Source organism: Leuresthes tenuis, unplaced genomic scaffold, assembly GCF_036924035.1.
Source record: "Leuresthes tenuis unplaced genomic scaffold, fLeuTen1.0.hap1 SCAF_11, whole genome shotgun sequence".
In the NCBI taxonomy this organism is placed as follows: domain Eukaryota; kingdom Metazoa; phylum Chordata; class Actinopteri; order Atheriniformes; family Atherinopsidae; genus Leuresthes; species Leuresthes tenuis.
In genome coordinates this window covers 6527876-6546320 of record NW_027325365.1, presented here as the reverse complement: position 1 = coordinate 6546320, position 18445 = coordinate 6527876, and the positions used below count along the sequence as shown (strand labels likewise).

General features: G+C 38.7%; 1 protein-coding gene across 1 annotated transcript in view; it reads right to left on the bottom strand.

Moving 5' to 3' along the window:
• Nucleotides 1-18445, bottom strand: part of fstl5 (follistatin-like 5) — a 175131-nt gene that overhangs the window by 140755 nt on the left and 15931 nt on the right. The window contains exons 2-3 of the mRNA XM_072395234.1: nucleotides 6474-6615; nucleotides 138-168 (exon numbers count right to left, since the gene is read on the bottom strand). Coding sequence (XP_072251335.1) covers nucleotides 138-168; nucleotides 6474-6615 — 173 coding nt within the window. The remainder of the gene's footprint in view (nucleotides 1-137; nucleotides 169-6473; nucleotides 6616-18445) is intronic.

Here is an 18445-nt window from a genome sequence, read left to right as displayed (position 1 = left end):
ACTGCTTTGATGCTCAAAAGGTTTCTACAGAAAATGTGTTTAACCCACGCTGGGGCCTCAAAAACTCTAAGATATGAACATGGTGGTTGCACACTGCATGTCAATAGGCAGAAAGTGAAAGTGAAGTCAAAACTCACCCTTTATTCTCAAGCTCTCAGGGATCCCATCCTAAAACAAAGAAAAAAAGAAGAAGAGATTAAAGTTAAAATAAAGAAGATCACACTATAACTAACATGACAGAAAGCAGTTTCCATTTAGATGAACCCATTAATTCCTCGACCCTTGATTCAAACATTTTATTCTATTGACCTTTCAATAGAAAGGACTATTATAAGGAATACTATTCAAGTAGCTGCTTTCCACAAACCATGAATCTGAAAGATAGAGGCATAAATATTCGATTTCTCTACAGTGCAATCTCCATAGCTTATCATTGTAGGTTTTGTACAGAAAAATTCAGGCCATCTTTCTACAAGTTGAAGCAGGGTGTTATTATGGAAAAGATGCATTATGCAACAGGTCTACAGTCAATAATGAACAGCAGTCCCTGACTGCCAGCAGAGAGCAGATTAACCACTTCATGGATTTTCACTTAAAATCTGCATGAAGTTTATGACATTTGCTCAAATTAATAGTAAATGTAAAACATTTAAGGCTTTTGACACATTTATGGATGATAATATCTGAGCATATCACTAGTCTTATACTAGTTTTGACTGAAGCAATAATGCAGTTCACTTGCTTCTTGTTAAGTATACACTGTATCTTTGATGATATCACATTTTCATTAAGACTCCACAGAGCCCAGACATTATGCAGACCTCCCGTTCAAATGAAATCCTTATCACTGTCAAGAACGCCCACGAGAGCAATAATTCTGCATTTACAAGTTTTCAATTCAATGTGGAAACTTCCGTTGTGAACCAAGCGGCTGTTAAATGTGTTGGTTAGCGTTTTAAGTAAGCACTGCAGCTGAAAACAAATCACAATTACACCCTCCATCAGTTAGATTTCAAACACAACTTATATCTATTAAGATGCAACTGGATGAAAATGATGTTTTAAGATGTTTACATTTAGCTGAACACTGCAGGGCTGTACGACAGATTATTTTCAATACAGGTTAATCTCTTGATTATTGTAATCAAATAATCATGCTTATTTCATCCAAACAGGATCCTAAATACCCCCAAACAAATGAGTATGGGAATATAAAAGGGACCACTGGGATAGGCTCCAGCCCCCCCGCAACCCGACAGACGGATTAAGCGGGTATAGAAAATTATTCTAACATTTGAAAACCCAGGACTTCAAATATATTTTTTGCTTGATGACCTAAAACTAAACTATGCTTGGTGGAATCTGGAGAGTCATCAAGGTTCAGAGACCACAGATGACCGATGAGTGACAACACACCATTTAACCCTCAGGTGAAGTCAGAGGACATCTAAAGCCTGTTGGATTCCTGCTCTGGGAGTTAATTATCTTCATAAAACATTAATGGGAATCAACCCATTGCTTGTTAAAGCATCTCAAACTGACCACCGCCTTTCTAAAACTCAACACAATACAACTAAAGTAAACTATATGATCCGGTAGGAAAGCTTTCTATGCTCATCGTCTCTCTGCCGTCTAACAAAACATTGCTGACCACAAATCCAAAAGTCACAAATCACAGAAAACACCTGTGGCTCCCTGGCATTCATAGTATGCCCCCACCACCACTCTAGAGAAGATGACATTTAGAATTGCACTACAGGTAGGAAAGATATCAAATGAGGTTAATTTGCATATGGCTGACAGTGGTCACACTTCATTTGTTTGAGAAGAGTGATTTCCCCAGGGCCAGTGGCATGTCTGTCTCTTATGCCCCGAGACTCTGAGGACGGTGAAGCACCCAGCTGTACAACTAGTGCTTCATCTGCCCCTGTCACAGCTAGCTGGCTGACCGCCCACAACTTTCTCAGTCTGTCTCTTCTCAACTCCCCTGGCACCACCCTCCTCCTTGTTCTCTCAGTCTTCTGCTTCAGATCTCACAAACCTTACTTCTTCACGCCACCAACTTTTAAGAGCACCTTAACCTCTGTCATAAAACTGAAATTGCAACACACCTGTGTGACAACTGAGCCGTGTACAGTATCTACGACTGTGCCCTATCAGCAGGACTGAATCTGTTGATGAGTCAAAAGTTCAGGATGGAAAAAAATGCCCTTATTTACTTCAATGTGACTCATTCTTAGAGCGCTGAACAACAAAGGGAATGATCATGCCTCCACCATATAAGAAGGAAAAAAAAAAAAAACAGCCTCTTTGTCCTCTATATGCTGTCCCACCAAAACAAATTCTCTACCACAGTGAAGTTAGTAACACCATCTTCTTTACCTGTAAAAAACTACCAGCACTATTTCAGGTCATTACCCTTTTCTTTTTGTTTCTCACTGGTAATTTATGAAAATACATAGCCTTTAAACGAAAAATACAACTAACGTTGTGCCGACGCTGTGTCTTTGGAGTTGTTTTAAGTAGTCCGGGTTAAGCTTTGTTGTAGTCAATTATATGACTAGATGGGAAGGCAAGCTGTCACACTGAAAAACACATATCATTAAGAAAAACATCCAAAAGTAAACAAGCCAAAGAGCAGCAAAAATAACCACATAGCAGAGAGACTTTGAAAAATACACTTCAACCCGTGGACATCAGCATCTTATTACAGCAGACTGACTCTGTACAGCATCTGTTTTTTAGCTCATTTGGCAGATTTAGAGGAGCTGGTTACAGTGCCTCTGTCTCAAGCTGGCTGCAACTAAAAAGTGGACAGCTTATCAACATTAATGACAAGGGTTGGGACTAAAACTGACCAGCTAAGAGGGAAGAGAGTGGAAGCAATGCTGACAGTGACATTAAGGCTACAAATTGCACATTGCAAAAATCAAGCTGTCTCCTGCTACTCATTCTTGCTGTTTCTCCCATTCCCGGTCTCTTTATCTCAATCTAATTTGCTCGCCGCCCCACTTTGTCTCTCTCTCTGCCTCTATGCTTATCCCCTGTTAATCTAGATTTGCCATGTGGCCAAGCCAGAGCTGGACAGATATGGCTTTGCACAGTTGTCCTTGCCACCATTTTGTTTGTCCTGACATAACAGCTTGATGTCAAAGCGACAAACTCTCAGAAATTGCATTTGGCCCTCATTTCAAACAAGCAATACTTTAGTACAAATTACACACACTAGTATTAACCTAGTATTAACCTATTTTATTCAGGGTTCCATTTTCAAGTCATAAAAACAAAAAAACACTTGCAGCGATATGCCTAAAATCAATTATGATTAGCAGAGAGGATCGGTGTCCTACACCCGACTACATGCAGAGAATTTCACTGTGACTTTCTGAAACAACACCATGGGAGTAAAGGGTCAAACATGTGACCAACTGTTTATGGCCGAACGAGTCCTGGTGATTGAAATCTTACTGGAGAGGCTTATGAGGTTATGTCCGATCCCATTACGCCCATCACACACTGTCCTCCAAACCACAGGAATGGATTTACCACTAATGCTGCAAGTTAGGAACAAAGCATGCTTTCCTGAATGTGAATTAGAGGATATTAGGGCAGTATTCACAAAGAGCTTTTTAAGTAACAATCATGTTGCTGATAAGTCATTCAATGCAGCTTTAATCAGAATATGGTGTGAACAAGATATTCAATATTCAATATCAACCTTACTTGTAAAACCTATAAAATAAAAACAGCCATATTGACAAGCATATAACATAAGCCCCCCTGCAATCTAGCCAACAGTGGAGACATTGGGCAACAAAAAGGGAGTGACCATTATTTGGAAAAGGGCTGACAATGTGACATTTTTCATCAGAGGGATTTACATTCCTGCAGGTTTGTTCGACAGGCAGATAGATAAGCAAAGTTTACCTCTGTCCTCTCAAGACAAATCATAACGGTATGCAGATGCTGTAATGACATTCCTCTGCAATGTAATCACAGTGGCAAGCACATTCATTTCATTCCACTGGAAAAGCAAATGCATCATTTTTGTAGCTCCTCGTCACATTCCCACAACATGTAGACGTACATTAATTATCTAAGTCACTCTGGTTCCACATCAGGACAACAAAGACAGACAACGTCAAAATGAATTATTTTCCATCTGAATTTACCATCACACTACATACCAGTCGCTTTCAAAATGATGTGTTGCTTTAGTTAAAACTACTTTAAAAAAGGTATGTTTGCTTTCGATAGATGACAGGGCACTTCAACCGAAAACATCCATCAAAAGACGCCATCAATAACCTTAAAAAGTTTTACCTGCGTTGCTGAATATAAGGAGAGGTGGTAATGCAAATCAGTTCTGAAGTGCTGAAAATGACTGCTCACAAGTAAACTAAACTACTTCTGCTTCTAGAGAATAAAGCTCCCCAACACATGAGGATATGAAAGAACCATGTCCAATTTAAGACACCACAAAGCCTCGTTCAATAACGACCAGTCACTTAATTAATGAGCCTGCTGCTCACTTTCTGTGCAGCAACTCAACTATTCGGCTCAAATTGGCTCCGTTTTGGTCATAAATCCACATTTCTTAGGTTTAGTTTATAGCTACATGTAATTCATCGCATCCACATAACCCACTGGTAAACCTGCTGAAGTGAAATAAAATCTCCTAACCAAGCCCTGATGTATCTTTAACAAACCGAACGGTTTCCTTCTTATAAAATCACAGGTACAGGTGCTGGCAAGCAAATAAAGAAGTGGAAAAGAGGGAAAAGCACCACTTATCAGACCTCAGACCGCACAAGACTTAAAATGCATTAAAGTAAAAAAAAAGAAAAGAAAATTAAGCTGTGAAAATCAATATATGTCATGATATAAGGAAAACAAACTGAACTCCAAACAATCATTTGATAGGTTCTAGTTTCTTTATTTATTTTTTTCTTATTTTATCGTTTAATCCAGCTCCACTTATTTATTTTTTAAATTTTTTTATCTGTGTCCCAAACTTCAAACCAAGATCTGTAACCTTTAGAGTAATGCTCCATCCCTGAAATCCTCATCCAAACAGTGTTTACACAGGAAAATCACATTACATCCTCCACAGACTTCAAAGGACACTCTTTACAAGATGAAACTGTGAAACTCTAGGAAACCTTTCTCTTCCTTACTTTGAATCAACCCAGGATATGTGGGTCCAGAGGAACATATAAGCCACATACTATACAATTGAGATTAGCTTCACAAAAACATAATGGGATACTTTAGGACTGAAATCCAACACCATCCAGTCAGAGGTGGATGGAGAAATCACTCCATCCACATAAAGCATCACAATCTGACAGAACTGTCATTTATTATTGGCATCGTATTATAGGGCTCTAGAGCACTACAGTTTAAATCTGTTTACCTCCTTTACACTTTATCTTCAGGACAGCTTTTGGTAAAAGGAAGCAGAATTCTGTGCAGCTGAAATGTGCAGTCTACATGTTTGTAAAGCATATATCTGAATAAATCTTGATTTAAAGGTCAAAATGTACATGACCATTGTCTCAATTGAACATTTTTTTTATCGCTCCAGCTCCTCACTTAACTCTGATACAGTCTAATGACGTTCCCACCATCTGTTCCCTTCGACTGCCTCTTTTTTTACCTTCCTCTCACCCAAGCCATCCTTTAGCATCACTGTCTTCGCCTTTCATTCTATTCAGACTTTCCCTGAGGTCAACTGAAACAAACGTGAAATGCAATATTTAGTCTGCTGATGTCAGAACGGCTTAAATCAAAAGCAAACATGGCAGAATTTTTATTTCATTATTGTCACAGATTATTTTTTTTGGAGACTGGAGAGAAAGAAGTGTTTACTTATGAACAGAACTGCAATAAGTGGCTTCTGGGAAAGGTGTTCAGAAGGACCACAATTTAATCTGAAAACCTGTTCTTAACTCCCCATCTGCAAAAACAGTTAATTTATTTCTTAGCCTGACTAATTGATTTGTGTATGCTACTGAGGTATTTTAGAACCAAATCAAGAGTATGTTGCAAATTTGATGGACGCACAAAAAAAAAAATTATTTGTTCTTTGAAATACAGCAAGAGAGATTAATAAAAGCAGCAGCTTGTGCCTGTGGGGTCTGCCCCGTATCACAAAGTCAATAAGTATCCAATTACATCTTTTACTTAAAATGTTCAGCAGAATGCCATGGCAGGATCTTCACTTCAGAACACATCATCATCTTTGCTCAGCTGTGCATAACATTAATCTGATGCCTTTGAAATGACAGTCCCATGCCACAGAGGGAGGGATAATGATTCATCAAGTATTTTTCCAGTGGGCAGAAACACAACCACCACAGGAGAATCGTGTGATGTAGCATGCAAGCCTCACTGTAATTAGCTTCATACTTGGCAAAAGCAAATAGTCTTCTTGTTATGGACAGCAAATGAAAAAGGAAGGCAATCAATACCTTGTGTCGGAATCTCACGACTGGTCGATAGGGTGGTGACCCGAAGCCCTCCTTGTTGGGTCCCCCGTTGGTGCCCAGCACAGCGAGGCCCAACAGAGAAACTGCAAACGACCACCATCTGGCTGTCTTCATTGGTGTTTTCCTGTCAAAAACCAAACAAGAACAGTGAGTGCTCTTCTACAACAGTCTTAAGGTTCAATACCGGTTGGCCAAGATGATAAATCAAGTGTGCTGTAATTAGTGTGGACAATGAGAACCGCAAAACTGTTACTGGTTCAAACTAAAGCTATCAATAAGTGCCCCACACTCGGCGAAGAGATTAGATCTCCTTTTGAATCAATTATGGGGAAATAGACGTCATGAGCAAATCAAGATAAGGAAGACAAAGAGCCAATATATTAAGGCAATTAAATTGAGGGCTAGGGATTAATTAAGCTGAGTGTCTAAGTCAAGTAACTGTGATGTCATGGAGAGATAAGATTTTCAACATCTCCTTTATAGCCTTACAGAAATGCAGCCCCTGATCAGCCATAACATTATGACTACTGACAGGTAAAGTGAGCAACACGTCTCATTTTGATCCAATGCGATGTTCTGCTGGGAAAACATGCATCATGGGACTCATATGGATTTCACGTTGACACCTACCTAAACATTTCTGCAGACCACTCACCCCCCACAGTCATACAGTATGGAAACACCACACCCTTAATGAGCAACTTTCCGTAGAGAGACAGCAGTGAGCCTTGCAAAAAACAGCAGGGTTAAAAAGCATGTCAAAGATCCTGAGGCATTTCCTTGACCTCTAAACTCTCCAAATACTAATCTGATGGGATCTGATAGCATCTATGGGAAGCAAGTCCAATATACAAAGACCCTCCCCACAACCCACAGTGCCAAAAGGACACTCCAGGACACCTTCAGGTGTTCTTTCACCATGACTGGTGAGAGCTATTTTAGCAGGTTGAGGACAGCAAACTCTATAATAGGCAGGTGGTCATAATGTTATGGCATAATGTTATCGGTGTATATAACATATATAATATGTAGAATACCCACTTTTCACCTCTACTGAAACACTTTCAATTATTAATTTTAGTATGCTGTGTGAGAACAAATCTGACCTTTGCATGACATGAATTAAACAAAACAAGAGTTTAAGGGGGAAAGAACATGCCCGGTGAAAATGTCTGTCACACAAACAGCGATGTTTAAGCAAGTATACGTGGCACAGCATACATCAGTGTTCTCATATTGTCTAACACACACAAACATGGAAAAACATTAACATAAGTTGAATCAGCAATGCATTTATTATTATTATTTTTTTTTTTTCAAATCAGCATTTATGGCCCGAGTATTTTTTGCTGACTACAAAAATCTACGTCAGGGGAAGTGTATGAATTCGACTTGATTTGTAGATTTTCACAGGCAAACACTGAACTGTACTTTCTAAGCCATCTCAAACCACAAGTGCCTGCTCGTCATCCTCCAATGGAGGGAGAGGACTGACAGCAGGATGGGGACCCTGCTTTCTTGCTCTTCTGGAGTGACACTGAGTCAGACAACAATAGCACTGCTGTGGCAGCCTTGTGAGCCACATGCTATTCACTGCAGGTCAGAAGGTTGCAACAGCAGAGCACCGTGTCACTGTGATGTTCCAGACAAACAATGAACATTCAAACTTTATTTTTCTGACTCAATGTGACTTGTATTGGCTTCAGATTTCCACTGCTTTTAAGCCATTTTCTTTTATTTCAAAATAATTGATATCTTTGGCATGTAAAGAATTTGGTCAAATACATGTTGTATCTTAAAGGAGCCCATCAAAAGCTGAGCTGTGTGCATGTGTCTTCTTATCAAACCCTTCTTATCAAACAATCTCAAAGCTCAAAAGACACTGGAATTTAAAAATGTATGCTTTTTAATTGTATCAAGCTCTGAACAAACACAAATAATACTCTCTTAAGCCATGATACCAGCCCCTTAAGTTCCTCAAATTGCATACACAAACATTTGTCATCTTTAATACAATAAACCAGCTTAACAAAAGAGATATCTACAAATAAATTATAGGCAACATACTAACAATTCTGTTTGTTAAAGCTTTGGTTTTTGGTTTCCTTCAGGAAAAAGCTCATCCTTTGAAAAAGAAAAGTATTCTTATGCCAGCCTCTTACTCCCATTTCCCTCGATGGAATACAGAAGAAATCTGTAATGTGCCTTAATAATCCTGTGGGCAGCGAGTTTTTGTTCCAAAGAATAAATCTAGAAAGATCTTTTTTTAAATTTTTTTTTAAAAAAAGGCTAAACTATTGTTTAAGGGCTGCTAATGATCAACAGCTTTACCAACCACCTACAGACAAGTAGGTGCAAGGAGGAACTCTGTTGGCAGATACCGCTGCACTTCTCTGCCTGCACAATGTTTTACCCACACTACGTGGATTACCATATCTGCCAGCACAATCAGTCAACTTCTGTATAGCATCCCTGTGTTAAATGGGTTATTAATGGACCAACTTCTGCAGGATGCTGTGTTTGAGACAGAGACTAATGCGGTTTTAAGTTTGGCTGCGGCATGCAGCACAAATTTAAGTCATCGTGATCTCACACAACTGCAACATAAGAAAGTAATTTTCCAGTTATTTTCTTGATAACTGAATCACAAATAATCTTACTTAGTGCTCTGGAAAGCTTCTAAACTGTTGACTATGCAAATAAGAGATTAATTTCTAAAACGTCTCTGAAGCTGTCCTCATCAGCTGGCATCTGAACTGTTCCCCACTGCACCAAAAGTTGTGAGTTTCACTGCTCATTGATTGGTTAATTTCATGTCATTTGGCCCACTCCATTCATCTGTTGTTCCATCTGGCCATGCAAATCGCTCGGCTGCTCACTGAGGGCCAATTCGGGTTCACTTGGGTTGCTTGCCCAAAACCAAACCTATGGACAGAAGGAACAGAGTAGGACTGCCAAAAGGGGAATTGTATTTTCAAGATAATTAATCCATGCCGGGTTGCAATAAGAAAAGCTAGAGTGGATCATTTCCTTACTACAGCTTTAAAGAACCCATACATAAATAAATGAATAAATAACTTTAATAAAGTCTAAGTTGTAAGTCAACTAAACATATAGATGAAACTAACAATACAACAACATAGAGCTTCATCTAATGCATCATTGAGGACTCATAAAAAATAATGTTTGAGTCTTAAAAGGAAGAAATGCCGGGCTGTGTTAACAAGAACTTCACCGCCTCCCATTTTGTTTGATTCTTGAACATTACTAAAAATCAACCCGCATACAACTATATGAATAACAGCAATGTTTGCCGTTTAAAAGGTACTGGTCATACAATCACAAACACATTTTATTTCAGTCAGATCAAATTAATATTTTGAATGTTTCTTCCTACAACACACTGTAGATTTTAAATAGATCTAGACCAAAAAAATATTTCAGCTAATAATACAAAAAAAAACAAACATAACCTGAATGGTAGAAAAACAACAAAAAAAATATTTTACAGACAAACAGACAGAGGGTTGAAAGGACTCAAGGTTTAAAGATCACCTGTAAAACACTTGGAGGCAGTTTGGTGACATGGGGAAGCATGACTTGCAACGGCACAAGCTCACCGGTATTTATTGATAATATGACAGCAGACAGAAGCACCCTGATGAATTCTGAAGTTCACAGGGACAAACTGTCTGCTCACATTCTGTCAAAAATATCAACATTGACTGGATGACGCTTCTCTGATCAGATGGACCCAAATGACAGAAAATACACTATAAAGGCAACTCAGGGGTTTTAGGGAAAGAAGTAAAATATTCTGTACTGGTTTAATCTTTAAAAATATCCGTGTTAGTGTGGACAGGATCTCAGTCACCTGATCAAATGTCTGAAGGCAATGTCATAGAGCATGAACTGTTATCTTCTTGCATTAGCAGGAGAGATCATTTTCTCCTTTGCTCCAGTTTTAGCCTCTCCTCATTGGCTCCCTGTTAATTTATGAATAATATATAAAGCTCTTAATGATCAAGCTCCATTGTACCTCAAAGGCCTCATACTTCAGTATTTTCATAACTGAGCACTTTGCTCTCAGACTGCAGGCTTACTAGTGGTTCCTGAGCTTCTAAAAGGAGATTGTGAGGCTGAGACTTTATCAGGTCCCTCTCTAGTGGTACTGGTATGGGATTGGTAAGCAAACACCCTGTCAACATTTAAGATTAGATTTAAAACTCTCCATTTTAATAAGGTATATGTTACAAATGGCTCATTTGACCCTGAACCATTTCTTATTATGCTGCTCGAGGCCTTGAGAGTTTTTTTTTTCTTTCGCAGCAGGTACCTCTGGCCTGGTGTTATGATGCTTGTTGACACCCCCCTTCTTTTCCCTGTCCCTGTCCCTGTTGAGGCAGATAGCCAACATTCCCGTGTCTGATTCTGCTGGAGGTTTCTTTCTGTTAAAAGGGATTTTCTTCTCCACCTTTGCCTTTTGCATGCTCAGGAAAGGAGATGAAATTGAGAAGAAGATTAGATGCAATCCATTGGTGTCCTTAGCCATGCACATTTTTAATAATTGGCATTATATTAATCGAAGTAAATTGGATATTAACTAATTCTAATATATTTTATCTTACTAGATTGAATTGGACTGTATCTTTAAAGTGCCTTGAGAGGATTGTGAAATGGTGCTATATAAATAAAACTGAATCAGCAAGTACAGAGCAAGTTTTTGTAAATACTGCAAGTCTTGAGTATTATTTGATTTGAAGGCACAGGAGACACAAACAGCCCAGAAGTTTTCCCTGTGGCCACCACAGGACGCCTTCATAACTTTGACTTGTGGTTTTAAATCCCTAGAGAACACCTAAGCTTTGGAATTGACTTTCAAATGAGGACTACCTATTTCCCACTATGTACACAATGAATCACGTCTTGACAAGCTCACAGCTGCCCTCCCCCACCTCCACATCCATTTCATTCAGCTGATTTTTTAGCATTCAGTGCACTGGGCAAGCTTACAACAGTAACATCCACTCAGCCTCTCCAGTTTAATATGCATGTGTATGACTGAATGACACATTGACTGTGCAACACGGGAAAATAGCTGCGTTTGAATTATCACACTGTAATTACAGAGAAAGGAAAAATGATAATAATAATCAAGCATGTTTTGTCAGACAAACTCTGAAAGATATGAATACTTAATTTAAGTGATTATATATTCCTACTTTAAAACAAGCCATATGTTCTGCCTAAATTATGCAAGATTTCTAACCAAAAGAGCTTTACTCAGAACCTCTCCCAGTATGCCCAGTATAAGTCAGCTTAGACTAATTCTCAGTTATTGTTATTAAGTCTTCACTTCACAGCTTTCTAATTGCAGTCAGTTTGTCTCAAATATAATGAAACAAAGTCCTTGACAAATGAGAAATCCAGAGTATGGTTGGTGGCCAGCTGGGACCCTTCTTGAGTTATTATTTGTCAGAGTTTCTTGGTAGAAAGTGCAAAATGAGCCACAGTACAATTTGTGTGGTAGAAACAACACCAATAATGCTTAGTTTCAACAATCAGAGCAACATGCAGCATAAGACTTAAATATTTAAACTACAAGAACAATAATGAAGCCTCTAGCAGACTGAAATATTTCAGTAACCAACAAAGCCAACGCCTCAACGGATGACATATCTTTTAAGTGTATCCCAGTTTATGAAATAGAGAAAGTAATACTGCTTCCACATGAACTAATATGTTATTCTTATGATGTCACAAAAGAAAGAGAAACTGACAAGAAAGGCAATAAGTTTTCTTCACAAATAATTACCAAAACCATTCATTGCTGCATAGACAATTCTCGCCAAACCAAGACGCTTTCTTCAAAATGCACTTTTGTAAACTGTGTTTGAAAGCTGTCAAGGGTTGAAATGACAACTGAAGCGTCATTCATCATTTTCCTATGGCAGCATCTTCTCTCCATTTTGGCAGGTGTATCCTATTTTTCTCCTTTCCATTCCAGATTCCAAGGAAAAATAACCACTTTTTCATACACTTGTTTATCCACTTTGCTGAGCAGGCATGCAGGTTTATTTTCAGCAATAATCCTGATACATAGTCAGCAAGTCATGCAAATTACAAGTAGGGAGAAGTCAAATAAAACCGAGCCGAGCTGCTTACTAAAGCATTGGAAGGGAGCATGTCTTTCACTCGTCAGAATTCCACAAAGTCTTTGTTGACCTTACCTTACTAGAATATAATTTTACAATAAAAATCAAGTGATCTCTTGTCAGTATACTTTGTTAGAGAGAGAAAAAAATCATGTCTGTTTAAAGACAACATCAGCTTCATCTTAGAATAAAGCTGCAGACCCATTAGCCTAAATTACAATTCTATGCTAATTTCCTTGCAGTTTGTTGGAGGCTCAAATACAAACAAGATGGGTTCAACTTTAAGTATGCATAGAAATTATGAAAGGTGATATGAAGACATTACACTACATTACATTCAATTAGCAGATGCTTTAAGTCAAAGTGACTTACATGTGAAGGAACACGTTGGGGGGCAATGTGGGGTTCAGTATATTTGCCCAAGGATACTTCAGCATGTGTACTGAAACAGTTGTGATGGAGCCAGTGACCTTTTGATAGAAGGATAAGCACTCTACCCCCTGAGCTACAGCAAACTCCACAGACTGCATTGTTTTTATCTTCCAAGACAACAAGGGTGAAGCTGACCTAACGCTTCTTTAACTTTTGTTTCTTAAAGACTTGGTTATAACAAACTGCCCGAGGCAGCAACAGCCAAGAAACTCCTGAATTCTGCAACATGCAATTAGTTTTTTTATTGTTTGGCAACTTTGAGGAGGGCATAGATGGACATAAAAGTTTCAGTTAACCATCTGAGCGTGCTGTCTCACAGCATGAAGGTGAAAGTATCTGAACTATAATGCACACTTTAGGGTCAATCTATTTTTAGCAGTCATGAATATAATCCTCATATTTATCCACACGAAACCCAAATAGTATGACCAGTGTGATTTGATTGACAGTGAGTGAGCCTCAGTGAGTGGAATTAGTATGAAAATTATGGCATGTTGCGACTGAAAAGAACAGTTTTATCCTTTTCTTTCATAAACAGAGCTCTAGTGTATCCTAACCTACAGAAAATATAAGAAAAACTGAATCTCCTTCCCTTAGCATTTGAAGAATTCAATAAGCTCTAACAATGACAGCCCCTTTCATATATGTAGGAATCTACATAAGGAAAAATAACCATATGACCGGTCCCTGTCATTTGCCAGCACTGCTTTTCTGGTAGAAGCCTTTAAGTCAAGGCAGTACACAATGCCACTCAGTCCCAACGACAAACAGGCTTTGATAATTCTAAAGATTTGTCATTGGACTAGTAGGTTGCATGTACTTAGCTCTAAATTTTAACAATTTTAACACGACTCCTATTTTTTTTTCTTCCTGTTTGGTTAGTTCTAGGCAATAAAGCTACATTGTTAGACTTTTTTGTTAGCCTTAAAGGGTTTTTCCTGGCAGACGTCCGTGAGAGGAGGCTTCTCCCATGTGCCTACGTCTGAGTCTCTTCCGGCATGTGAAAGAAGTACAGCACATTACAGCAGCCAGAGACAGGCCCATGCTGTTAGCATTAGTCATGTTATTTTAATCAGCTTTAATGTAGATAAGCTCAGGTTGCAGTAAAGTAGTTACTGAAAGGGAGAGAGAAATCTCTGCTGCCACAGTGAAATGTTACCAGCACAGACACTGCAAACCCACTTCAAAGAAGCCACAGTGATATGAAGGTGCAATGGCGGTTCTTGCAGTTCCCTACACATCACTTAAACCATAATTATGCATTTCAACAAAGACAGCAACAATATTTCAGAGTCAAAATAACTAAATATAGTAATCTCAGCTGAGATAGCCTATATTCTAGTATCTATAACATTATGGCTGTCTCGTTGCCACCCAAAAATGCTTATGTGTGTCAAAGGATAGATGCAAATGGTATAGATCAAGTCTCTGCTGATATTCATTTTTGCCCAAAAAAGCTAATTAAATTTACTTCTGGAGAATTAGAAGGAAATTAGGAGGACTTGTTCTGTATAAACACAAAATCTGTTCTATTCTCGCCTTGTTTTGTATATCGGTTTGTCTTGGTACTTAAGGCATATTGGTCTGGAGGAAGTATCACCTTAATTTTTACCCCACTGTCAAGTCAACAAATGCCAAACATACATTCAATTGAACTCAATTCAATTCAGTTTTATTCACATAGCTCCAAATAATAACAAATGCCATCTCAAAGCACTTTAAAGAGACAACAATCTTCATGACATTGGACACTTGGTTCAATTAAAGATAAGTTATATGGGGGAGGGGGAACTGACCAAGAGAATATGTTTTTAAGTACTTTTTTCTTTTGTGGCGATTTTAAACAAAAAAACATACCAAAATATTTGATTGGTACAAAAGGCAACCTAGGAGAAAAACTTCTGGTTTATTAATACATATCTAATAAACACCTTTGGATTATCTTAAAGCACAAAGTCGGACATTTACAACTTCGGCTAATCAGACCAACAGCTAGGAAGATGGCGGCAGCAGGGACGCGTTTACATACTACGTGCTCACGCACGCATAAAAGTTGCTAGACGTTTTTGTTTTTTTTTGTTTTTTTTCACTCTTTGCTTCATTTAATTTCATTCATATAATGGGCTATCCCAAACAACCTGAATTCACCAGCATGACTTTTATAACAATTTGGACTTAATATTATTACCAACCCAAAGGAACATCAGAAAATGCGGACTTCCCGGGTATGTTGACCCTGACGATGAACCATTATCAATTTGAAGAGGCACCATTTTACAACCATATTCCACCCCTAATAAAGTTGTTGTATGCGTGAAAATGAATACATAAACCAATACGAAGGCAAGAGCACTGTTTCAAAATATGTTAGGACAAGTCATTCTGACTTAAAACAGCAGGTGTATTTAATTACGGAAATCCAACGTGGCGCCGCTTTGAGTTCAACATATATATGTTCCATCAGCTCGGTGCTGTCCCCTGCTGAGTGGAAGCAGGTGAAAGAATATTTCAAATTGAAAAATGTCAACCTATTCCATAGTCATAGTCGATGGAGTTAACTGAAATATAAAATACTAGGCCTATATTAATATTGACGCAACATTATCATGTACAATCGTGCCTGATTAATAAACTTAAAAAGATCAATTAACCTGCTAATAGCGGCATGAAATAAACAGTTCTATTTCAAATAATCACTTTAAAATGTTCAGCACTGCCAAAAGTGAACTTTCAAGAGAAATATTTAGTTTTGAAAACACATTACTGTTGGCTCATGTTACAGTTTAATATTTTGCTCTCAGTTGTTATGTCTCTTCATGGGGTAGATTTTTAAAAGACACTGTTAGCCTTAAACCAGATGTACAGACTTTCCAACCATTACTGATGTTTTAAAGCTCCTGTGGGTGGCCCCCAAAGGTAAACATAACTATCTTCACAAGGATATTTTCCAGTCAAAATCAAGCCCACCTGTGCAGCAGAGAAATGGGATTGCTGCACAGGCATGTGGGCCTGTTTCATCTCTTAGAGATGAGGCACTTGCTCCCAGTTTGCTCTGTAAACCAATGATTCCCTACAGAGACTTGCTTGAAATTATTCAAATTGTCAGGGAGGTCATTGGAGGGGAACTTCAGTCAGGAGATAAACTGCTCTGCTTTTGTTGCCCCCCACCCCTATCCACCATATGCTTCAGCTGACACATCCCTGACCCCCTGTGGGTAGATCTATTTAAGCATGCTCAGCTGTGTTTCTATGTACAGATCAATTTAGCTGGAGTACTACAGTTTATCTTGCTGAGGAATCTGGAGAACACTGGATCATCTGCTGAGTGTTTGCTACCCTGCTTTAGCATGTCTTATTTGGCAGGGTTATCATGGCACTTCTCATAGAGCCTACACTCTAACTCATACAACTCTAACATCACTGTATACTGATAAATATAATTTAAGTTCAAAGCACAACCAAAACCACATGAAACACTCTTTCCCTGAGGATAGGGCCTCTGTCTGGTCCTTGTGCTTCCTTTATAAAATGTTTAAAAAAAATTGCTGAGCCAATCTGCCACACAGAGCCCTTTCTTACAACACAGCAAGAGAGGGATGATTTTGAACGTCACACATCCTTAAATATGTATATCATACAGCTGTCATGTAATACTTTGCATGGTGTATACATGGATTATTTCCCTAAATTCCTCAGAGACCATGACAGCTTTGTTATTATTTTGGTGCATCAAAGAAATGTTATCTGCCTCTGTGGTCCAGACATTTATGATGTGCGTGACAATGAGTTGAGGTTTCAGAATGATATGCAACAATGTGATGCATATAGCACGGAACAAAGGATTTTTTTGCTTGGAGTTTCTTGTGACCCTAGAGGAGGAAAACTCTCTAACAACTCAAACAGACCATATTGCATTTCTTTCTGCGAGACTTGCAGCCGGTGAGTCAGTTAGTAAATGGTAAAGTGGGTTCATATAAACTGGCAGAACTTGCCTCGAGGTTAGAAGAGTTGGCTGATGAATGGAAGGTTGTGTGGTTATATCCTCAGACTGGCAAAAAGAAATAGAATGTTTGGAGTAAAAATCTTCCATCCTGCAGAAAATATTGCCTCGATTCCCTTCAGGCCAGAGCGCTCAAACCCAAATAACAACTGTGAAACTACAAACTGGTCAGCAGCATAAACAATAGATTGAGTATTACTGCTACTCTTTCAGAAATAACCAGTAGTGACCTACAGAATGCTTTATTAGGAGAAGGTTGAGATTTGTGCTTTTTTAATAACATATTTAATTTCACAAGGCTCATATTTCTAAACACAGACCATATAAATGTGTTCTATAAACTGGGAAGGAACATTATATAGGCTCCAAATCATAAATTAAAACTAAGATCCAGTAGATATTGATTGTAAAGCCTCAGGATCAGACTTCTCAACTTTTCAGCTCAAATTTCCTCATTTGTGATTAACACAGTGCCTGGAAAAGTGAGTATACTTTTAACATGTGCCCTGTATTACAAATGGGGACATGTAGTAATACTCAGCCACATTTAGTCCATCCAAAACTGGCTAATGGTATTTTTACTGTACATTAATACATTCACCACGGGCTGCATGGTGGTGTGGTGACTTGCACCATCACCTCACAGCAAGAGGGTTCCTGGTTTGAGTCCCAACTGGGGACTTTCTGTGTGGAGTTTACTTGTTCTATCCCGGTACTCCAGCTTCCTCCCACTGCCCCAAAACATGCATGTCAGGTTAAATGGTGACTCTAAATTGACCCTAGGACTGAATGTGAGTGTGGATGGTTGTTTGTCTTGTTTAACTATGTGTGGCCCAGTGATGGACTGGTGACCTGCCTCTTGCCCAATGACAGCTGGGATTGGATCCAGTCTCCCACAGCAACCTTGAGTTTGAGTAAGTGGGTATAGAATATGGATGGTTGGACATTAGCCACAAAAGAGCTGCAGTGAAGGCAGCAGGTGTTAGAGGCAGAAAAAGGTATGCCTGGCCTGTACCATCCAAGAAAAGTGATCCCCTGATGGGATTCATTTTACACAGTACACTTGTGTGTACCAGTGTATGTCCTTTGTTCAGTGCCAGATTATTGGATGTTGTCAGTTGTTGTTGTAGCTGTAGTCTGTCCTCTCGTGGTTTCCTAGTCAGTCTGTTTGTCAGTAAGTTTGTCCTTCGTTTGCACCTTTAGCTGAGCTTTCAATAAAGCCTTTGTTCATCTTCTTGCCTCCAAAGTCCTGCATTTGGGTCCTGTCTCTCCATGAATTTCATCAATGCTGTTTCAGAAATGATAATTATTCTTAGCATATCAGACGATATTTGATATAGCTGAAAGCCCCTGTAAAAAAATGTTTT